We start from the raw sequence: 24,201 nt of genomic DNA on the forward strand, positions 1-24,201 counted from the left end.
AAGACACAACATCAAGTACACAACTTGATCAATTATACAATGCAATTAAACAATCGGATGGTAATCAGATCGGCTATCAGCATTTGTTGTGGAACCCTTCACTCCTGGGATGGACTCCAGCACAAACAGCCCGGGGGCCGGCGGACTGTGGCCCCGCCCTCAGGGAGTCATATACAACCTCTGTGACATCACAACATGTCCCTTTGAACTAGAATCCTGTGTTACCGCACACACACACACCCACATGACTCGTAAACAATGACTTATACATTGTTAGAAGTTGAATCATGCCCTGAAACATGAGGCACAACAAGTAGCTGACTTGAAGGTTTCTCTTACGTGCCACCGATACTACTGGGCCCCGAAAGCTATTTATTTATTATCACATGATCTTACGTCAGAACCATATCTTATCTCTCTATCTGTTTTCACACTACCGTTTGTGTGTGTTTAAGGTTGGAACATCATACAAGTCTTAACTTTACCTTCAGAATTACACCTGTCTGAAGAGTTGACCAGAATAGAACCATGAGATGTTCTCTGGATACGTTGTCTTGCGGGTGCATTTTATTCCTGAGAAACTGGTTCAAGTATAAGTCCATAGCTGCAGTAGTAGAGTTACGTAGAGCATACCAGACACTAATCCGACCCTGGGGGCTGTGGGGGGTTTTGGGACACACCGGTTACCATGGTTGCATCTGATTGGCAAACATTTGTGCCAAGGGAATTGTCCTTGGTCAACTGTTGAGCTAAATTTAGCAGATCTGTATAACAGGCCTTGGCCTATGTCACACTTCCACACACTGTGGATGACATCAAGTCCAGCTTCCAACTCTTTTTACCAGAGTCCATTGTGGAAATTATACTGGCGATGACAAACCTGGAAGGTTTGCGGACACATGGAAGACATTGGACCAGGTAGACCCCCAACACAGTGGACCAGCGCAGTGGACGAGCGCCTGGTCCCTTTCAGAGGTCGCTGTCCATTCAAACAGTACATCCCAAGCAAACCAGGCAAGTATGGGATCAAGATCTGGGCAGCATGTGATGCCAGGAGCAGCTACGCCTGGAATATGCAGGTTTACACAGGGAAACCTGTTACTGGAAGGCCAGAAAAAAATAAGGCATGCGTGTAAGGCAAAGCTCACCATGGCGGGGACAGTGAGGAAGAACAAGCCTCAACTTCCCTCTGCACTGGTTTCGACCAGAGGGAGAAATGCACTCTCATCCAAATTAGCTTTCACTGACACATAGTCTTGTGTCCTATTTGCCCAAGAAAAATAAGAATGTCATCCTGATGAGCACTCGACACAAATACGCCGCTGTCAGCAAAGCAGAGCACAGGAAACCCCAGATCATCCTGGACTACAACAGAAACAAAGGAGGCGTTGACTGCCTTGATAAGGTAATGTATATTTCCATCTGTCATTGTTCAAATCTAGTCATTGTGAAGTTGTGCAAGTGAATGACAGCTCATTGGCCTGTGGCAGTGTTCCACAACATCCTTGATGTGTCTGCATGTAATGCATATGTGGTGTGGACAGCGATTGACCCAGCCTGGAATCAGGGGAAATGTTTCAAGAGGAGACTCTTCTTGGCATTGCTTGGGAAAGCTTTAGTGACTCCTCTAATTCAACGGCGCCAGCACCTTCCCCGCACACCAGCCTATGGCAGTCTGGTGAGGAGTCTGCAAGCCCCAGCCACTGCCCTGGCCGCTCTCCCCCCAAACGAGTGGCAGAAATGGAAGAGATGCGAGCTCTGTGCCCCTAGAGACAATGCGACAAGTTTTACATGTTTCAAATGTGATGCATACGTTTGCAAGGCACACTGCGACCTGATTGCAAAATGCCACTCCTGTGTTTGAACACACACACACACACACACACACACACACACACACACACACACACACACACACACACACACACACACACACACACACACACACACACACACACACACACACACACACACACAAACGATGTGTTCATGTTGATGTTCTGTGAATTTGGTCTCTGTTTTGATTTTTCTGTCATTTTTTTAACAATAATTCCTATTGTAACTCCTATTCACTGCAGTTATTCATGTAAACCAGTAGTCTGGAGACATTGTTTACAGGTTAAAAGGAATTCAAAAAATGTGGTAATGATCATTGGTTTTTTTGTTATTGTAAGGGCAGTTAAAACAGGCCGGTCAAATTTGACCGGGAGCACCAAAGTAAGGGGAGAGAAACGAACACGACACAAAGGTTAACACCGTCTGACTCCCGGATCGTGGCCGGGCCTTGCTGTGGTGATTATCCACCTGCAAAATCAACCACATGCAATCAGTATCCAAATAAGGTTGTGTTTCCTGTTTGTTATCTTTAAGTCTGTTTGGCTGTGTGACCATATGTCTACATTGGTAAGTGATTCATTAACTTATCAAAGTTATACTTAGATAAAGTATGTCGCCCAACAGAACCGTATCTCACGTCTGAAGTTGTTCTTATTAATTGTAGATAATACAAGATTGCAACATGAGGAAAATCAACAATCTACATAAACTATGGCTATCAGGCCAGGTACACACAGGTGAGACACAGATGAGACACATACAGTACACACTGGTGAGACAGGTACACACAGTTGAGACAGATGCAAACAATCGTCTCAGCACTTTGAATTTCATTTATTATGCCGACTGCTCTGGTGACCAACTAAGATTGCCACCAGTACCAGTTAAATCTACTGATATGCTTTCTCACGCTTTCTCCCAGTCTCATGAGGTAATCCTGTTGGGTGTGTCGGCTGGTTAGAGCAGCCTCGCCTGGCCGAGTCAGACTGGTAGACTCTGGGGCTGGTGAGGCTGCTCACCTGTGTACATTGAGGAATCAATGGGCTGGTTAGACCAGTGATCACCACACACTCACGACCAGTGATCACCACACACTCATGACCAGTGATCGCCACACACTCATGACCAGTGATCACCACACACTCATGACCAGTGATCACCACACACTCATCATGCCATGCATTCTGCCATGCAGAATGCATGGCATGATGAGTGTCACATCGATCACTATCTCATTGATCATTGTTTTCAAACTCTACAATAAACGGGTTTCCAACCCCACCACACTGCGTCCTGGTCTGGAGGAGCCCGGTGAGCCGCCCAGACTGCGTGTGGCAGGGTCATTGCTTCACATTCATTCCAAAATGATGAGCTTAACTTATGTAACTTTAAAGTCATAAAGAACAAAGAATGAACTACGCCTCTGAATATTCTAGAAACTGGTGACGATTAAGAAGCAGATATGATGTGTTCCTGGAGATCAGCCATGTCCCAGGGGACTGATGGAGGCCCCTCCCCTCATCCCCGGGCCTGATGGATGCTCCTCCCCTCCTCCCCAGGCCTGATGGAGGCTCCTCCCCTCCTCCCCAGGCCTGATGGAGGCTCCTCCCCTCATCCCCAGGCCTGATGGAGGCTCCTCCCCTCCTCCCCAGGCCTGACGGAGGCTCCTCCCCTGTACCCCAGGGCTGATGGAGGCTCCTCCCCTCCTCCCCAGGCCTGACGGAGGCTCCTCCCCTGTACCCCAGGGCTGATGGAGGCTCCTCCCCTGTTCCCCAGGCCTGACGGAGGCTCCTCCCCTGTACCCCAGGGCTGATGGAGGCTCCTCCCCTGTTCCCCAGGCCTGACGGAGGCTCCTCCCCTGTACCCCAGGGCTGATGGATAACATGTTGAATGTGCCAGCAGATGAACCAGGACCGGGCTTTGGGAACAGGGCTGGAGCATGAACATCATCACCTTACTTCCAGTCCTACTCCCAAATACTCTTTTAATCATGTTATTTTGTGGCTGTGTATTTTTATTCACGTGTGTGTGTGAGTGTGTGTGTGTGTGTGTGTGTGTGTGTGTGTGTGTGTGTGTGTGTGTGTGTGTGTGTGTGTGTGTGTGTGTGTGTGTGTGTGTTTGTGTTTGTACATGTGTGTGCATATACGTGTGGGTGTGTTTGTGGGTGTTTTTCTTCAGACGTACATGCCGTGACGTTTTGATTGTCATTGTTCACAAAGTGGTGGAGTGTGACATTGCCAGTTCATTGCTTATGCATGGCGTGATTGCATCAGTATGCTCCTCACAAAGCACTGCCAGCACTCTGCCCTATCAGCACTGGGTTCCCCCCGGTTCCCACGGAGAGAGAAGCTCTGAGACTGGCTCCTCACTCTGTGATCAACAGCCTTTTCACCGCAGCATTTTCAGGTGGCCATAAATCTCCTCAAAAGACCCCAGACTAGGAAGGCCTCCCAGTCCCAGAGTGCTCCCTGCCCTGCTGGTCATACTGGGGACTGCTAGTCATACTGGTATGATATGAACTTGAGGACTGCTGGTCATACTGGTATGATATGAACTTGAGGACTGCTGGTCATACTGGTATGATATGAACTTGAGGACTGCTGGTCATACCGGTATGATATGAACTTCAGGACTGTTGGTCATACTGGTGTGATATGAATGATGGGAGTGGATATAAACCACTCAATCAAGGGGAGGAGTTAGTTTACTGCGCGTCGTGTGACGTGAGTGGGTTCCTAGAAACATGGAGACATCTCCTGTCCCCTCTGAGCGTCTGGCTTCATGGCCCAGGGGAGCGGGTTACAGACAAAGACAGAGAGGGAAATTAATAAGTTTGTGTGAAAAAGACAACCTGAAATTCTGGTTCGGGAGATGTTGCTGGGATCCATGATGGACCGGTTGAGGCAGTCCGCAAAACATTCAACACAAACCAGTGTAAAAAAGTCTTTGTGGAACAACAGAATGATTTATTCTATCGGTAACACAGTAACTCTTCTCCCATCTTAGGAACTGTAGACTATTTTCAGTTTTTGTATATGTGTGTGTGTGTGTATGTGTGTGTGTGTGTGTGTGTGTGTGTGTGTGTGTGTGTGTGTGTGTGTGTGTGTGTGTGTGTGTGTGTGTGTGTGTGTATGTGTGTGTGTGTGTGTGTGTGTGTGTGTGTGTGTGTGTGGGTGTGTGTGTGTGTGTGTGTGTGTGTGTGTGTGTATGTGTATGTGTGTGTGTGTGTGTGTGTGTGTATATGTGGTTTTTTTTACAGGAAGAAGCATCATTAACTAGAACGGTGGCTCACCGGTTCCTAGGCATGCAGAACAAACAGATTGAATGCGTTCCAGTTGGCAAAGGAATTGTATTTCTCTCCTCTTATCGCATACATACGAAAATATTTAAAGGGCTTGTTTACAATAAAAAGATGGTAACATTCAAAGGCATTTGGAATACACATCCATAGTCTTTATTCATTACTGCAATATTGTATTATTAATTAAATTATATTATATTTTCTTCGGTCAAGTGATATTTAGGCTAAGCTAAATCTGAAAACTGTAAACATATGCTTTTTTTTAGCAGCTCCAACCAAAACCAATCTTGTGGAATTAGTCATTATTTAGTACAGTTAATCAGGGTTGTGTTATGTCAATGATAATCAAAAAGCATTTGATGTCTGTATTTAACAGTAGACAGGGAAGTGGTGTCCCACTTGCTCAAAGCCAACACTAACCAACGTATGCATGAATACGTAAATATGAGTATTATTAATATATTTATTTATTTTGCTTTTATGTATCTAAATATACCATAAATCGAATAAGGCTGTCATCGATTAAAAAGAGTATCTTATCAATCATATGATATGCTGGTTGCTGTGCGGGCTCGCGCAGTTTACAAACGGCGACAATAACTGATGTTTGACTCCCAGTGCCATTAAACGCATCTAAAGAGCTCTGGACTAGAGAGCATCTCTCTAAAGAGCTCTGGACCAGAGAGCATCTCTCTCTAAAGAGCTCTGGACTAAAGAACATCTAAAGAGCTCTGGAATAGAGAAGCAGTATGACGCAGCCCACAACCATGTGAGAAATCACATCCAAACCTGTTGGGCCTTTCCCCCCAGACAAGGAGATATCAGACAGCACCAATCGAACACCAGATACGGTAAGCTGGCAGGTCTGACTTTTCCATCACAATCAGAGCGGTAAGGCACAGAATAAGGAAGTGTGACATTGGTTCAGGTAGTAAATGAACTCGTTTGGGTTTCTAGATTAATCACAACGTTAAATCGTAAACCTTGACATCCATATATATACAAATACAGGTATATCCAGGTATATATATATAAATAAATATATATATATATACACAAATAAATATGACTTTATTATTTCCTTCAGCGGCCCACCGTGGCCGCCTGGCCCAGGTTTATTCGGTGGTTCAAAGTCCCCCTCGGTGAGATGGACCATGTGACACAACAAGCTCGATCGGCTCCACAATCCAGACAGCTAATCAACGTTTCCTGGTACTCCACAACAGACAACATAGAACTGCCTATTTGTGATACGAAGCCCTGAACAAAGAATGTGTGGTCTTTATGTAGGCATAGAAATTAAAGTATAAGAAATTAGTTCATCAATGTTCACTACACTTTCTTTATTTCTTTTTTTCATGTTACTATTTTTGTTTTACATTTTAAAATTCATTTCCGAGCACTTCACATTCTGTAACCATGACCAAATCGTTACAGCTAACTGGGAATCATTGACAGAGACAGGGAAGGGTATCTTGCAATTCCGCCGGATGGAATTATCATGATTATATTGTCGTTTATACATCTTTAATCCTATATATTATAATTCTGTATCATGATCTTAATAGAAAACATTACAAATATTTTCTACTCCTATAATGCAATTCAGTGGACATTATATTCACATGTGCGAGCTATATATATATGCCATGTTATATTACCGCAAAAAGGCATATCAGGCAATATTTAGCGATGCATATTGTAAATACACTGGATAGGTGGAAAGAAGAAGTTGATGAAGAAGGGAGTAGTTCCACACACACTCAGATAAAGTCACTCATCAACCACGTACACAACCTGCCATGGCCACTCATTACCCACACACTGCCATAAAGGGGCCACCCCATGCTACCATAGGGCAGGACGAGTCGTCTTAGTTTGAAAACACACACATCGTTTCTTTGTGTTTTTTTAAGTAGAGCGAAGGCTAGCTCTGCTTCACTCTGATTGGTCTGGTCATGAGTGACGTGGCTGGGGGTGACGGTTTCTAATAAAAAGTTTATTTATAAGAATCCGAATTGCGTTACAACATAACAGCATAACACTGATTCACTACACGTCCAGGGTGGAGAGATACTGAGTGGAAACACAGAGAGAGACTAAGAGGGGCCGTGAGAGACCGAGAAAGACCAAGAGAAACAGAGAGAGACCAAGAGAGACCGTGAGAGAGAGAGAGATACCAAGAGAGACAGTGAGAGACCGAGAGAGTCCAAGATACACCAAGAGAGAGCTTGAGAGACGAGAAAGACCAAGAGAAACAGAGAGAGACCGTGAGAGACCCAGAGCGTCCGAGAGAGACCAAGCGAGACCAAGCGAGACCGAGAGAGACCGAGAGAGCACACTGTGAGGCGTCAATTATTTTCTTCGTGATCAACAGGTACAGTTGATAAGAGTTTTAGCAGAGGAATCCTCCTCAGGAAGAAGAGGCTAAAAGCTTGAGTAAAGCTTTGGAAAGTCAAGGTCCGAACGAGGAACAAACAACAACAACTAAAACAAGCAACGCAGCACAGAAACATCTCGAGGAAGACGACCAAGCGAGTACTCATCGTCCCCGAGAAGATTTCGGAACAGCAGAAGATACTTTGGGTTTGTGCGTGACTGTCTCGGGGTGAAGAATGGCCTCCTTTGCGCTGGAGCTTGTCGGGGTCCTGCTCTCCGTGCTGGGGCTGCTGCTCGGCGTGACCAGCTGCGCCTTGCCCATGTGGCGCGTGTCCGCCTTCATCGGCGCCAACATCATCACGGCCCAGGTGTACTGGGAGGGCCTGTGGATGAGCTGCGTGGTGCAGAGCACGGGCCAGATGCAGTGCAAGATGTACGACTCCATGCTGGCGCTGCCCACCGACCTGCAGGCGGCGCGCGCCCTCTCCGTTCTCTCCATCGTGGCGGGCGTGGTGGGGCTGCTCATCGCCACGGTGGGGGCCAAGTGCACCAACTGCATCGTGGACGAGGGGGCGAAGGCCCGGGCCATGGTGGCGTCGGGCGCCACCTTCCTGCTGGCCGCTCTGGCCCAGCTGGTGCCCGCCTCCTGGTCGGCCCACAGCATCGTGCAGGAGTTCTACAGCCCCCTGGTGCCCAGCAGCCAGAAGATGGAGATCGGGGCGGCGCTGTACCTGGGCTGGGCCGCCGCCGCCCTGCTGGTGATCGGGGGGTCCATCCTGTGCGCCAGCTGCCCCCCCCCCCGGGAGGAGAAGACCCAGAGGTACTTCCCCTCCGCCCAGAGTGGCATGGCTTACTCGGCGGCCCCCAGGTCCGTGGCCCAGAGCTCCTACCCCAGGAAGGATTATGTGTAGGGGCGCCCTTTCTTCTGGAACAACTGGAATAACTTTGTGTTTATGCAACATTGTTTATCTATAGCTCTCTATATATAGTATAAATAACATCATGGATATACAACATATGTGGTTTATCTAAAGCTCTATATATATTGAGTACATATAATATTATAATGTGTATATATATTCGTAATACATAGCTCTATATATATTGAGGGGATATAATATGATGTCTATTCTATATATATATGTTGTTTATCTATAGCTCTTTGTGAATTGAGTAGATATAACATAATGTATATACAGCAATGTTTATCTATAGCTCTATAAGTAGATATAATATAATCTGTATATATATTGTTTATCTATAGCTCTGTTTTTTTTTGTATTCAGCTACTTAGCCTGAAATCCACTTTGGAACAATTGTTTATGTATGAGAGAAAATTGGTGAGGGTTAAATGGTTAATTCATGTCCTAAATTCTGATAAAAATATGAATAAGACTGGGAATGATATTAGCAATGTTTTGCCATGTAAGCTGTGGTTCATCATAAAATGGTTTGTAAAGTACAAATTCAAGCTGTAATATATTTATTAAAGTATTTTAGTTTCTTGGAGGTTGGTTTTAAATGTCTCTTATCCATCACTATGGTTACATGTCAATCGACTCCCTTGGTGGTTCATAGTTCACAGAGCATCGGCCGTGTCATGCTGGGTTCTTGTTGAGTCATTTTATTGGTGGTTATAGAGCTCCATAGCAGCTATGCAATTATAGTTAGAGGAAGAAATGAGAAACGCTCATTGGCAGGGAAGACAGGCCGCAGTAAAAGCATTAGTTATTCTATGAAGCTGAAAACATAAAACCATTTATTGCCCTTCGTGAGCAGATTGAATTTACCCTGATCATTCCTGAACTAGCAGGTTTCTTGGTGTTTTTTTTTTATACGCCTTATATAGATGTTAAAACACAGTGTACAAGGTTGTTTAGGGGTCAGCCATCGGGCCGCCCTTTCACTTCACCAACACTGAGCTGTGACCACCCGGATCTGACAGAGAGCGTCTCCCTCTTTCACTCTCAGATGCTGCACTCTGGGCCCTGGGAATAGTTAGCACAAGGACGGTAACCAGGGAGAACTTAAAAAATAGCAACTCTCTTTGTCTCTGCCTCTCTGCCTCTGTTTGTGTTCCTCTCTCTCTCTCTGCCTCTGTTTGTGTTCCTCTCTCTCTCTCTCTCTCTCTCTCTCTCTCTCTCTCTCTCTCTCTCTCTTCACTCTCTGTCTCTCTCTCTCTCTCTCTCTCTCGCTCTCTCTCTCTCTCTCTCTCTCTCTCTCTCTCTCTCTCTCTCTCTCTCTCTCTCTCTCTCTCTCTCTCTCTTCACTCTCTGTCTCTGTCTCTCTCTATATCTAATACATATACATATATATATATTATATATATATTTATATCTATGAAGGACTCCGTAAGTGTGGGATTGGACCACCCCCCCCCCCCCCCCACCAGGTGTCTGGTGACACTTTGGACTGGTGGGTATATGACCGATACTGGGATGATCGTGTGGTCTGTGTGCTCAGGGAAGGCCAGCCTATCATGTTTTCTTTTCCCGGCCTGTTTGCTCTGGGAGCAGTTAATCTGGTTTCAGGAGCTGGGACGGTTTCCTAACACAGCTTCAGTCGGACGCCGGTCTTATCCGGAACAAGGAAGAACCAGAATCGGTGGCCGGGCCAGGTATATTACACACCTTCAGCAAGGGTGTGTGTTTGTGTCTGTGTCTGTATGTGTGTGGGTGTTTGTGTGTGCTTGTTCGGTGTGTGTTAACATATTTCGTTTCCATGCGTACTCACAACAAGGTATCTTAGCAGCCAGGGGCCTGTCTCTATTGTCCTAAACTGCCCTTAACAATGGAGGGGGATGGGACTGCGGGCCAATCAACTGTCTACCTCAGTGTTTGTTGTCAAACACAGGCCCCTCCTCATTCATCAGTTCATCATCACACAGTGATTGGATCTTAAAGTGATGGCGTCTTCAGAATTAGCTTTGTAAATGGAAGTCTCTTGATTATGCTAATCTCTTCCTTAGTGTGATCCAAGTCTCCATAGATCATTGTTCCTCCCCCTGACTCAACTCCCCCTCCTTCACCCACTCCTCAGAGGACTCATTGAGAGCACACAGGTGGTGTTTTTGTAAAAGCGGCTTCAGGCAAGCTACCGTGACATTATGAACACTGGACTCCTCCTTGCTCACCTGCCTCCCTCCCTCCCAGGTATAATTGACCTCTGTTTCCGTGGCAGTATCTGCCTCGATCCCGCCCTCTTCCAAATCCTCACACCTTCCAAAGACAAACGTTGGAGCCCAGCACAAAGGAGTTGGTAGATAGAGAGAAGGAGCGAAGGAGAGAGAGAGAGGAGAGAGCCACTCGACACTCACAGTTTGGGATTTACATTTGATTTGGAACTTGAAGAATCGCTGGACTTGCTGGACTTGCTGGGCTTCCTGGACTTCCTGATCTGATTCTGGTGCTGTTGTCCTCACCGATAATCCCAGCATGTCTATGGGTATGGAGATTGTGGGCATCGCCCTGGGAGTGGTCGGCTTCATCCTTTCCATCGTGGTGTGCGCTCTGCCCATGTGGAAGGTCACCGCCTTCATCGGCGCCAACATCATCACGGCGCAGACCATCTGGGAGGGCATCTGGATGACCTGCGTGGTGCAGAGCACGGGCCAGATGCAGTGCAAGATGTACGACTCCATGCTGGCGCTCAGCTCCGACCTGCAGGCGGCGCGCGCCCTGACCATCGTGGCCATCCTGCTGGGCGTGCTGGCGGTGCTCGTCTCCATCGTGGGAGCCAAGTGCACCAACTGCATCGAGGATGAGGCGTCCAAGGCCAAGGTGATGATCATCTCCGGCATCTTCTTCCTGCTGGCGGGGTTGCTGCTCATCATCCCCGTCTCCTGGACGGCCAGCACCATTATCCAGAACTTCTACAACCCCCTGCTGACCGACGGCCAGCGGCGGGAGCTGGGATCGGCGCTCTACATCGGCTGGGGCGGGGCCGCCTTGCTGCTGATCGGAGGAGCCATGCTGTGCAGCTCCTGCCCGCCCAAGGAGCAGAGGTACAAGCCCCCGCGCATGGCCTACTCTGCGCCGCGCAGCGCCAGCGCGGCCGCGGGCTACGACCGGAAGGACTATGTGTGAGAGGGGTGGCGGCAGGCCAGAGGAAGAGGGGCCAGAGGACGGGGGCCTTCAGCGTGTGAATGTGAAGCGCTGTGAGAAAGAAGCGCAGCTTGAATCTCCTGAGTTGACTCCGACATGAAGGCTTATGGTGTGTGGTATTGGTTTTGTTTGAAGTTTAGTATGCGCATTATATAAATATATACTTATAGCAAAACATTTGTATCCAATAAATATATATACATATATCTATATTTATTGGTTACAAATGTTTTGTCTCGTTCGAATATTTGTACATACTTTTTTTGTAACATATGATCTGTACCTCTCCACGTGTAATTCAAAATGTCTGTGTCACTGTGTGTGAGCGTGGAGGGAAGGCTAGGGCTAGGGTTAACCCAAACCCTACCCCTACCCCTAGCCCCAACCCTAACCCCCAAAGTCCCCTTCTGAGAGGGGTGTCGCGTTTCACTGAAACCAGTTTTTAGAAGAATCACTTCCCAGCGTTTGCAGACAATGACAGGGAAAAGCCTGTTGGTCTGGGAGCGTCTGTGTGTGGGGAGGGGGGTTTTTTGCATGCGTTTGCTTACCTGAGTTTCTGTTGAGACTGAAACCTAAGCTCCAGGTGTCCGTGGAAGGCCCCGGTCACGGATATTCTTGGTTCTTGGCCAATGTTACTCTTGAGGACATGGGAGGAGTGGACGACATTTCAGTTTATTTATTTTTATCTTTGTGTATGCGACTGTGTGTTTGTGGGGCGTCTGTTGATTCCATACAACCCGATACACAACCATTTTGTATTTTACAGTCTTCGTTGCAATAATGAAGAGTAGTGTCTGTTGTTGTGATCTGTGGTGTTCTGTGTACTGTAAGACACGAAGCAGAACGGGTATCTGGGTTGTGGCCCAGCAGCCCTCTGTTTGACAAACATGCAAATAAAGAAAGGCAATGTACAGCAGGGAAGAGCAGGGGACATAAAGACAGAGAGGAGGAGGCGGTTTCTGAAAACCTTGTATATATATATATATATATATATATATATATATATATAAATATATATATATATACGTGGAAAAAATATATATACGCATATATTTAAACATATATATATATATATATATATATAGATGTATATATAAACATATTTATATATAATTATATATATTTGTATATTTCAACTTATAATTTTCGTCCTGCAAAAAGAATGACTCTTTAAGTCCAATACTTTGATGTTTATGTTTTTTAATGCATTGCATATATTCATTCCACTTCGCATCATCACGGTTCTGGGTTCAAGGACGATTCCAATTTACAGTCTGAGTGTAGAAGTTTTGTTATGTTTAATAAAAGTCAAGTGTTGTAATCATGGAGTAACTGGTGTTGTTTTGTGTTCTGCCTAGAAATGTATATTTCTAAGGTCGGCCGAAGTGATATCTTCAGTCCAGAGGTCGTAAAACAGAAAGACCATTATAAAAAACAAAATCTACTAAGAAAACTGTACAGATGTGACAAAAGATTTTACCACCACTCCCGCAACGCACACACTAACAAACACACCCATACACGCAAACACACATAAACTAGGGCTGGGCGATATTGCAAAAAATATTATCACGATTATTTTTTCGATATCGATCGATATCGATATTAATCACGATATATAATATAAAAAATATATATATATTAAAAAATATATATATCTTTAAAAAATATATTTTTTTCATATCGAGCATTTATGTCTAATGCTTATCGTCGTAATCGACTTGAGATTTATCGCGATTAATAATCGTAATCGATTTTTCGCCCACATAAACCCCCACACACACACACACACACACACACACACACACACACACACACACACACACACACACACACACACACACACACACACACACACACAAAGGCAAGTACACAACACTTTATTGAAGCTACACTTCATTGCAAAGCGATATTCTTTCTCTGGATGCCACGGACCTTCTTAACACTCCCTTCTAGTGCACTCTCAAATATATTAAAATCAAAGCATCAATGTGATCTGACATACATATTCATCATGTTATAAATCACCAAAGATGGAGCGATTGTTTTTGCACGCTGATGGCAGCTTATATAAGGGAAGGGTCCGATTCTGAAGCAAACTGCTTATTTTTACTGCCAAATAATCTGTTGGTAAAAGATCCAAAGGTGCTTTCATGTGATAGGAAATTACCTCCTGTCCTCACCTTCAGAAACCAGCCTCTTTCACCAGGAGCAAGGAGCTGCCCTCACCGATGGCCTGGCCACATTTCCTTCCTTCACTTCCAACTGTGTATATATATATATATATATATATATATATATATATATATACATATATACACACCTATATATACACCTATATATATAGTTATATATATATATATAGACATATATAGAAATATGCTGTATATCCATATATATTAATATATATATATATATATATATATATATATATTAATATATAGATATTCATATATACATATTTAGTTATATGTATATATATTTATATACTGTAGGCAGAAGCAAAGTCCAACTGATAGGTGGTATTAGCACAATCACCCAGTTTATCAAAGATTATTTAACCTCCATAAATGTTTAGGTGAAGCAGAGATAACTGTTGCAAACATCCCAAAGAGCTCCTCTAAGTTTGCACATAATGAACAAGATAACAGGGATGCTGCCGAAAAGGGGAAGAAGAGAAGTGTGATTCACCTAACTCAATATAAAGTGCCATTCCATATTCAATATTTCAAATATTCTCTTTTTCGTTTTGTATCTTTTAACCAAATATATTTAAAATCCAGGCCAGCTGAACCCCCGTGCCAGTGTTCCACCTTTCCTCCACCTTTATGTTGGAGGAGCTCTATTTGACTAACAAACCTCTTCTCAAATAAGGGAAATTAATTTCCATATTTAGACCTACAGGGACGCAGCTCTTGTCCACCCACCCGTTTATCAACGCTTTTTGAATCATGACGTGATCAAAATATGGAACCAAGCTGCCATCGTTGCCATGGAATGGTGGTGTAGCTGGGAAGCTTCTGGAATTAAAGGAAGGAAATGGCAGAGAACTCTGAATTCTACTAAGCTATACATGGAAGCAACAGCCTGAAAGACCTGTCGTCATATCATTCATTCCTTCATATGATTCATAGAAGGAATGAATCCTGTGTCTGGCAGGGTCCTGCAGGGCACTAAAACTGACAGTTCCTTTCTGCTTTCTGTCTCTCTCTCAATACCATCTCTCTTTCTGTCTGTCTCTCTCTCTCTCTCTCTCTCTCTCTCTCTCTCTCTCTCTCTCTCTCTCTCTCTCTCTCTCTATACCATCTCTCTTTCTGTCTCTCTCTTTCTGTGCCTCTCCAAATCATCTCTCTTTGTGTGTGTCTCTCTCTCTCCATACCATCTCTATTTCTGTCTCTCTCTCTTTCTCACTTCATCCCATCTCTCTTTCTGTCTCTCTCCCCATACCATCTCCCTTTCTGTCTGTCTCTCTCTCTCTCTCTCTCTCTCTGTCTCTCTCTCTCTCTCTCTCTCTCTCTCTCTCTCTCTCTCTCTCTCTCTCTCTCTCTCTCTCTCTCTCTCTCTCTCTCTCTCTCTCTCTCTCCTCTCTCTCTCTCTCTCTCTCTCTCTCTCTCTCTCTCTCTCTCTCTCTCTCTCTCTCTCCGTACCATCTCTCTTTCCCCAAACCATTTCTCTTTCTGTCTCTCTCTCCATATTGTCCCTCTTTCTGTCAGTATCTCATATGATAAATGACAACAGCCGATACCACGAAGAGAAACTCCTGTATGAAACAAGGGCACTATGACCTCATTAAGTGTGACGTGTGACAGATACTGTTTTTCAGTATCTTTCAGTAGCAGGTGTTTTTCCTGGGCTGGTGTCATGACACACACACACCGGACGTGGGTCATTTTAAGAACTTTATGATGTTTCGATTCAGATATAATCCTATGATATTTTATGGCCCAATTCAGCTGTTCATGTTTTTCTTCAAAATCACATCAGTCAGTGTTAGTTTGAGTTCAGGTTGGCATTTTATACTTTATTGGGGGTTATCTTCAATAGAAACCTGCAATGCTGGTTTCTCTCGATATATACCTGTATACAGTATCTCTCTCTCTCTCTATCTCTCTCTCTCTCCCTCTCTCTCTCTCTCTCTCTCTCCCTCTCCCTCTCTCCCTCTCTCTCACAAACAAAACACACAAAAATATCAGCACACACGCATCCACATCCACATCCACACCCACACGCAACCCCTTCTCCCCCAGCTTTGGGGATATGTCTGTTCCCAGTGGGTTTCACTCCAAGAGACCATCCCCATGGCAACAACAGGATGTAACCACACACAGTTCCATCCCAGTGGGCTTGTCACGGTGAGAGAGGAGTAGCTACTGCAGGGCCCAAGCGGGTGCGCTTCGGCCCTGCACGGCTTGGCCCAGTAGTGAAGTTGCGGTTTTGCCCCAGTTCAGTAACGGCTCGCGTTGGTAGAGCGGGGTTTAAGCCGGAAGGCGATAACCTTGACAGCTACATAAGCATCATGACCTCATAGCAGCCTGACACATTGTAGACTGCTAATAAATCCAAGGAAAAAGAAGAACATGACGCAATGAACAAAGAGCAATAAACTAAGCTTCTGCTGTTGTCCAGAAATAACTTGCGGGTACTGTGTTTGTTATTATCCCCATGTCGCCCGGAAGGGACAATTCTGTCGACCAATCAACCGACGGTGTGTGTAGCTCGAACTTGCCGGCACCCTTTCAGGCGTCTCAGCACCCCAACGGAGGATGGGTACTGAGACGGAGGAGGGGTACTGAGACGGAGGAGGGGTACTAACGGAGGAGGGGTACGGAGGGCGCATTTCCAACGCACCCTCCATTGGAAATGCGCCCTTAGAGGCTCCTCCATGTTTCACGGGACAGGGCTCCTGTCAGGAGAGAGCAGTGAAACATGGAGGCCCCTCCATGTTGCTCTCTCCTGTTCTTCAACTGCCCGCTGCAGGGATCTCGCTGTATATACTAAATACTGAAGGTGAAGAAAGGAGCAAGTAGCTGATTATAGATCAGCTGTTCACACAACTACACATCACACAGGCAAATGCGTTTTTTTGTCAAAGATGTGTTTCAAAATGGAGCTGTAATGCAAATCATAAATAGTACTGATTATATTGTAAATAGGAACAACTTTCAATACATTATTCACTACATGGTTGTTAGCATTGCTGTTACTTACGTTTTTGTTTGAACAGATGTGATGTAGGGTCGAGTTACATCATCTCTAACCTGGCAGTTGGCGTGGACAACATGGACATTTAGCTGCTTGCAAAATGAAATATGTTACCTTTCCAAAATAATAGGTAAATTCATTTAAATTTGAGGACATTTTGCACACTGATAAAGGAGGCCAAACCCCAATAGGGAAACAGTGAAACGTTTCCCCATGTCAACCTTTGGTTACAGGTATACAATGTCAGGACTCAAACACGTATCCCAGTAACACGGCCAAGAGAGACTCTTGAGGCACATATGATGTAAGATAATTGGCCTTATCACGACAATGTAATCCGTTGTATTCCAATACAGCTCCCCCTGGTGGACGGTGCAATGAACTCAGCATTGTGAAGGCAGTGTTACAACAAGTCCCAATTAGTAAGAACTATTGATTACATCTCAGATATTATACAATAGGATACATAACTAATATTACAATCCATGTTTTATTTCATTCTTTCTAAACTAAATATGTTTCATATGATCACAAATGTTTTATATTTAATTTAGGGCTGGAAACTTGGGCTGGAATTATATGTTAGTTACAACAAAAACATGTGCGCATGAAAGACCCATAATAAAATGGATCTGAATTGCATATTTGTTATATTATATCATGTCATATAATATACTCCGCCAGTGGTTTACGTTGCGTGACGAACGTATTGTCTACGTCATGACGCATGACCAGCTGTCAACGCGACGCGATGACTCCTCATCCTGGCATCCTGGGCAGCGGGCACGAAGGTGGACGCACAGATTTACGTTAGCTTCTGTTGCGAGATTGATCATCGCATGTCCTTGTCCCGACCCTGCGCCGGACCGATCGTACCATGAGTGTGTTGCGTCGCTGGTTCCAGACCGGTCTGTTGTGCGGGAGGGCGCAGTGCCGCTCAGCCGCGGGACGGGGGTCCATGTGCGGCGGGGCTCCTGCTCTGGCCCGGTTCTCCAGCTCTGAAAGGTACAAATGATATCTGAAAAAAAACCTCAGTGTCGACTTTTATCATGAGGGAGTTTTCCATAGCTCTGTTATCGATTAATTGGCCATACACGTCTTTAAAAAGCAGGAGCGGATAATGGAGGTTAGTGATGCAGCGTTATGTCTGATGGTCCATTAGGGTCAAATTGACTGGATGACATTCAGAAGCAGCTACTTGGCTAGCTCCGACTGTGATCCAGTGTGTTGGATTCCTCTGATGAATTAGGCTCAGACTTGTCTAGACATGGCAGTTAAATAAAGCTCAATGTCGAGACAGTTGTTTGCGATAGGACCCCTGTTGAGAGGGACGAGGACCAGCGAATGGCGATACAAAAATTATCCTCTTCCGGGTGATGGAACCAAATAGCATTTGTATTGCTTACATATTTGTAAAACAATTATGTGACAATGATAACGGCAACGATCGCAACAACGACTTAATGCTCACGTAATAAAAGCTTATGAGCGGTTCTCCCTCCTCAGCGCGGTGAATTGGACCTATGAACGGTTCTCCCCACAGCCCAGTGAACCTGCCCTCTGACCTGTTCTCCCCCCTCAGCCCGGTGAACCTCACCTATGACGTGTTCGACGGGAAGGGCGAGAGCACTCCGCTCGTGTTCCTCCACGGCCTGTTTGGGAGCAAGTCCAACTTCCACTCCATCGCCAAGTCCCTGGTGCAGCGCACCGGCAGGAAGGTAACGCAGGGAGGGGGGAGCGCTGTAGCAGCCCTGAGTGCGGTTAGCTGAGAGCCTGTAGTAATGGATGGGGGTCTCAGCCACCTTGTTTTCCCCCCATCCCAAGTGTTGTAACCATCTTTTGTCCAGTTAGGTGCTGACCATTGATGCCCGTAACCATGGTACCAGCCCACACCATCCGGTGCTGACCTACGAGGCCATGGCCAGCGATCTCAAGCACCTGCTCACCAAGCTCCACATTGAGAAGTGTGTTCTGATTGGCCACAGCATGGGAGGGAAGGTAGCCATGACTACGGCGCTGACACAGGTAATGTCCTCAGTATAACAGGAGTTTAGGGCCAAAGCACGGGGTATTGAATTGAAAAGTATGACCACTCTGGCCCATTATAGGTACCACAACAACAAATCCATGAACAGGGGCAGACAGTGTTTAGTCAAGGTCGTTGTTCCTTGTCCTGCTCACCTTCTTCTTCTTCTTCTTCTTCTTCTTCTTCTTCTTCTTCTTCTTCTTCTTCTTCTTCTTCTTCTTCCTCCCCCTGTTGTCTGGTCCTCCAGCCTGACCTGGTGGAGAGGCTGGTGGTGGTGGACATCAGCCCCGCCCAGACCACCACGCGGACCAACTTCCGCTTCTACATCAACGCCATGCAGGCGGTGACGGTGTCCAGCACGCTGCCCCGCTCCACCGCCAGGAGGATGGCCGAGGACCAGCTCCGCAAGCAAGTCAAGGTCTGACCCAGGGCCGGCCCTCCTGACCCAGCGCTGTCTCCCCTGACCAAGTGGAGTCCCCCTGGCCTAGTGGGGTCCCTAGTGGGGTCCCTCCTGGCCTAGTGGGGTCCCTTACCTAGTGGGGTCCCTCCTGGCCTAGTGGGGTCCCTCCTGTCCTAGTGGGGTCCCTCCTAGCCTAGTGAGGTACCTCCTGATCTAGTGGGGTCCCTCCTGGCCTAGTGAGGTACCTCCTGATCTAGTGGGGTCCCTCCTGGCCTAGTGGGGTCCCTCCTGTCCTAGTGGGGTCCCTCCTGGCTTGGTGGGGTCCCTCCTGACCTAGTGGGGTCCCTCCTGACCTAGTGGGGTCCCTCCTGGCCTAGTGGGGTCCCTCCTGTCCTAGTGGGGTCCCTCCTGGCTTGGTGGGGTCCCTCCTAACCTAGTGGGGTCCCTTCCGGCCTGGTGGGGTCACTCCTGTCCTAGTGGGGTCCCTCCTGGCCTAGTGGGGTCCCTTGTGGGGGCTAAAGTAGAGCCGTCCATGCTTGTGATCCACACTGGTTCCAAGCCAGACCGTCCTCCTCACACCTCCCCTCTCCAGAGCCCCCAGACCCTAACCCTAACACTGTAGGAATCCTACGCTCTTCCCCTTCAGGAACACTATCTGAATCCTACGCTCTTCCCCTTCAGGAACACTCTGTTCGCCAGTTCCTGCTGACCAACCTGGTGGAGACCAACGGCCAGTACTCCTGGAGAGTCAACCTGGCGGCCATTTCGGCGCACCTTGATGACATCATGAGCTTTCCAAGTCTGGACACCACCTACGACGGCCCCACCCTGTTCCTGGGTGGAGCGAGTTCTGCCTATATCAGGTAGGACCCACGGACCTGTCATGGACACAGACGGCTGGATAGAAGGGGGACTCTGTAGGAATGGCTGATCTGCACTGGTCTGGTACTGGTTGGTCTGGTTCTGGTTTAGCTGTACTGGGCTTGTACTGGTTGAACCGTACTGGCTGGTCTTGTACTGCTTGAGCTGTACTGGTTGAGATGTACTGGTTGAGCTGTACTGGTTGAGCAGTACTGGTTGAGATGTACTGGTTGAGCAGTACTGGCTGGTCTTGTACTGGTTGAGCCGTATTGGTTGAGATTTACCGGTCTTGTACTGGTTGAGCTGGTACTGGTTGAGCTGAGTCGTACTGTTTGCTATGACTACCTCAGTGTAGAGCAGATGCTTGTATTATGGATAGGAAGTGGTCGCTCAGTGCAGCAGTGGTCCAGGTCCTGGACCACATATGAAGACGTTACATGATATGAATTGGTTACATGACAGGAGGTGGTTACATGTTATGAAGTGGTTAGTGTGCCGAACACACTGCTGTTGTCTGACACGAGGCACCAGACGTGGATCATTAATTGGATCATGGCATTAGGCGTCTAATGGATTAGATATCTCTGTTTAGAAGTCTGCGTAAGTATCAGCCCTTTAAGTGGTGTCTGTGGATTCCTAAGTATTAGCATGAAGTATAAAGCTAGTTGTGTTCCACCAGAATCAGGCACCGAACAGAACAAATCCCCTGTAATGGAAATGGATTATCTCATAATGTGAGTGTGAATAATAGTATCAGGGACCCTAGTGGTTCCTAAATTCGTTCTCTAGCCATTGCAGCAACACGTCTATCACAGATGGTGCAGCCTCTTTCTTTTGTGACAGTGCTGGTCTTCCTGTCTCCCCCCCCCCCCCCCCCCCCCCCCCCCCCGCAGCTCAGAGGACTATCCAGAGATCCAGCGGTTGTTTCCCTGCGCTGACATCCAGTACATCCCGGACGCAAGCCATTGGATCCACGCGGACAAACCGCTGGACTTCATCAGCTCCATCAGTTCCTTCCTGCAGTAGTAGGGAGGCTGAGCGGGCTCCCTCCCCAGCCTCGCAGCCTCCCAGCCCCCCTGCTGAGGGGGGGGCCCAGAGCAGGGGGGGGCCCTGGCTGCAAACTCTCATGGTGCAGATGGTTCCCAGGTCCCCAGGACGTCCACCCGTGGTCCTAACAAGACTAATGTTTAAAGTTCCGGACCCAAACCCTTTCTCTAATGCAGTCGGTTTGAGTTCAACATGTGTAGTGCATAGTAGCGTGTTTGTTGATGATGTTTCCGTCTTTTTTACTTTGTGCATTTCTCATCAATGGCTGGCAGATGTAGAATGTTGAGTTTGTAGAGTTGGTGTTAGTTGAATTAGTGGACTAGTAGCAAGGCGGCATAAAAGTACTTGATGCTATCGGGTCTTAATTGAGGGAAGTTGGAGATAAATCCTTATCCAAAGAATTTGTTTGCACAGGTCCGTGGCGGTGAAGGATGTGTGTGGAAATGTCATTCCTCCCTGCTTCTAGAACGGCCTTGATGTAGTTAAACAGAGGGTCCAGAATGATGATAGAGAGGCTTGTCTCCTTTGGAGTAAGTCAAGAATGTGCGTCTTCAAACCAGACTGCAAGAAAGAAAGAATTGTGTACGCTAGTGTAAGTGTTTTGTGACGTGATCCTTATAGTCGTGCATTACTGGTGTTGTAGAACTCATGTAGTTGTTTACCGCGTCACCTCCTCCATGTCAACCTGGTCCATAGATGAGGTGCTCTCCTGGGTCGCTGGAATAGCTGGCTGTGCTTTTATATAATGCCAACCAGAACAGCTACGTCAAGCTGTGTGCTGAATATTTCAGGTTACAACTGTGTGAGTGAGTGTGTGTGTGTGTGTGTGCGTGTGTGTGTATGTGTGTTTGTGCGGGCGCCTGCTTGGGATAAAGAAGCCGTATTGTGCAGTCCTGTCTTTTCTTATTTCTATCCCACCTATCAGTGTGGAGATGGTTGTTCCTAAACCATGTACATGTATCACCCTTATCTTTGGGGGTAAAGGCTGTATAGTCTTCTGTATGCTGCAGTGTTTCATGTTGGGTCATCATCGTGTTGTTAACGGCGTTGTTTTCCTTATTTCAGAAGGGACTTCTTGGTGTTTTATCATTTCAAATAGGAGTAGTTCAGCTACTGCCATGTGTCTCTTGTCTCTTGGTGAGTAGGGTGTGTTTGACTCAGGGTGTCGTAGGTCAGCACCTTCCTCCCCCCCCCACGCATGGGGGGGTCTGTTCCTTCAGGGAGCAGGGTGTACATGGAGGAGCAGACCAGAGGGGGTCCTGGCGGAGCCCTGCAGAGCTCGGGGAGTCCTCTTTAACCAGTGGGCAGCTGGGCTGTCGCTTGGGGGGCAAATGGATTGAATCTCCAACGTATTAAAGGTCTAGCACAATATCGTTTTTTGTACACGATTATAACGGCACTTGCTATTAGATCCAAGCAATCCCATTTAGTTTTTTGTTATGACAATTTTCTGAATGACTTGAAATATAGGATTTGTATCTGAATGCAACCAGAGGGGCAAAGGCCCTTTATGACATGAGCAACTTAAACAGTGTCAGCTGAGTGAGGGTGGTTGAGAATGTCTTCAGAGCTCCAATGTAAAAGTATATGAATTCATTTGATTTAGAAACGGGCCGAAGTGTCTGATGCTGTAGTCTAAGCATGCCTTTCTCCTGGTTCTATGTGGATGTTTGCGTCTCCAGGCTACATGTTTTTTAGCCGATTTGATTTATTTTTTAAATGATATTCCTTATAGACAATGAAATAACATAAACAAAATGCAGAATTAAAAAAAGAATATGGGATGTGTATATGAGTGAATTATTTAGATGTACATTATAAATATATATATTTACAAAATGTATAATGGATATATACAATAAAATCGACCTAACATTGAGTCTGTTAATCACCATGGTGTGTTATATATAGATATATATTCATATTGATATTTATATAAATATATATATTTATATAAATATATCCAGAGGTGGAAAGTAACTAATTACATTTACTAAAGTAAATGTAATGAGTTTTTTGGTATTTTTTCAGTACTTTTACTTTTAGTTGAAGTATTGTAATTAGTTACATATTAAACCACACAAGTTACTGAGTAAAAAATTGCAGGCGAGTATGTTGAGAACTACAAGCTGCATTGGCCTGAGAATTTCTGAGTTCACCTAGCAAAAATCCTACCTTTCAGCCCTCAGTGCAGTCAGACTCAGGTGTAGTCGGTAGGCTGAATGGATAATGGCTGACTGTCTTATTGTGTCCAGCTTCAAAATTAGACTTCAGTTATGGACTTTAATTAGTTTGAGTCGTTTCGTGTAGGCAATTGAACAAATGATTCAGAGATAAGAGGAATGTTAATATCACAGATTTCACACTCCTTCAGGGTCAAAGTAGGCTATAGACTAAAATAGAAGGCCTTATTGTATGTTTTGTTGGGTTTGAAAAAAGCTTATTAAGTCACGATAACCAATATATTCAAGTTACGTTTTCAAGACGTACAGGATGTCAATTTTACAAGATTTAAAATTGCTATGACAGGATGTAAAATGGATATGACAGGATGTAAAAATGCTCAAAATCATTGTCCAAAGTTAACCCTGATTAGAGATTTTGGATCACCCCTTGCAGTTGAAAACATTTGATTGGTAAGGCAATAAATATGACCAGTTAAAAATAACTAGTAACTATTACTTTTGAGTAGGTTTTGAAAAGAGTTAGTACTTTTGAGTACTTTGTACTTACACTTGAGTAAATTTTAACTACAATACTTGTACTTGGAATTGAGAAAGATTTCAGTGATGTAACTGTACTTTAATTTGAGTTTTTCCACCTCACGCTATATCTATATAAATATAGATATTTTTATGTATTATATATATATGTATCTATATTTTCTTATTTATGTGTATATAAATATATTTATATAGAAATGTATTGATACATATATATATATTTATATATAGAGATTTGTAAATATACATATATATATTTATTTTGGAAGCTTCAATATTTAAACCAGTTACTCAGTTAAGTCTGAGTTTTAAATTTTATTTGT

The 24,201-nt window shown here is 45.5% G+C and overlaps 2 protein-coding genes across 2 annotated transcripts; both read left to right on the forward strand.

Moving 5' to 3' along the window:
• Positions 1-7,103: 7,103 nt before the first annotated feature.
• On the forward strand, positions 7,104-12,660 carry LOC130385803 (claudin-4-like). Its single transcript, XM_056594498.1, has 2 exons — positions 7,104-8,240; positions 10,950-12,660. The coding sequence occupies exons 1-2, from the start codon at positions 7,753-7,755 to the stop codon at positions 11,599-11,601; spliced, it is 1,140 nt and encodes a 379-aa protein (XP_056450473.1). The 5' UTR covers positions 7,104-7,752; the 3' UTR covers positions 11,602-12,660.
• A 4,901-nt stretch (positions 12,661-17,561) lies between these two features.
• abhd11 (abhydrolase domain containing 11) lies at positions 17,562-23,035 on the forward strand. The gene is made up of 6 exons (XM_056595358.1): positions 17,562-17,826; positions 18,404-18,539; positions 18,673-18,846; positions 19,095-19,265; positions 19,929-20,110; positions 21,002-23,035. Exons 1-6 carry the CDS (start codon positions 17,699-17,701, stop codon positions 21,132-21,134), a joined length of 924 nt encoding a protein of 307 aa, XP_056451333.1. The 5' UTR covers positions 17,562-17,698; the 3' UTR covers positions 21,135-23,035.
• The last annotated feature ends 1,166 nt before the right edge of the window (positions 23,036-24,201 follow it).

The sequence above is a fragment of the Gadus chalcogrammus genome, chromosome 7, assembly GCF_026213295.1.
Source record: "Gadus chalcogrammus isolate NIFS_2021 chromosome 7, NIFS_Gcha_1.0, whole genome shotgun sequence".
Lineage (NCBI taxonomy): Eukaryota > Metazoa > Chordata > Actinopteri > Gadiformes > Gadidae > Gadus > Gadus chalcogrammus.

Bases quoted from the DNA above. Each gene is read 5' to 3' on its own strand.
- LOC130385803 (XM_056594498.1), top strand. From the start codon at position 7,753: ATGGCCTCCTTTGCGCTGGAGCTTGTCGGGGTCCTGCTCTCCGTGCTG. The intron at 8,241-10,949 runs GCTGTACCTGGG...CGATAATCCCAG, and splicing joins AAGATGGAGATCGGGGCGGC to CATGTCTATGGGTATGGAGA.
- abhd11 (XM_056595358.1), top strand. From the start codon at position 17,699: ATGAGTGTGTTGCGTCGCTGGTTCCAGACCGGTCTGTTGTGCGGGAGG. The intron at 18,540-18,672 runs GTAACGCAGGGA...TTGTCCAGTTAG, and splicing joins TGCAGCGCACCGGCAGGAAG to GTGCTGACCATTGATGCCCG. The intron at 20,111-21,001 runs GTAGGACCCACG...CCCCCCCCGCAG, and splicing joins GCGAGTTCTGCCTATATCAG to CTCAGAGGACTATCCAGAGA.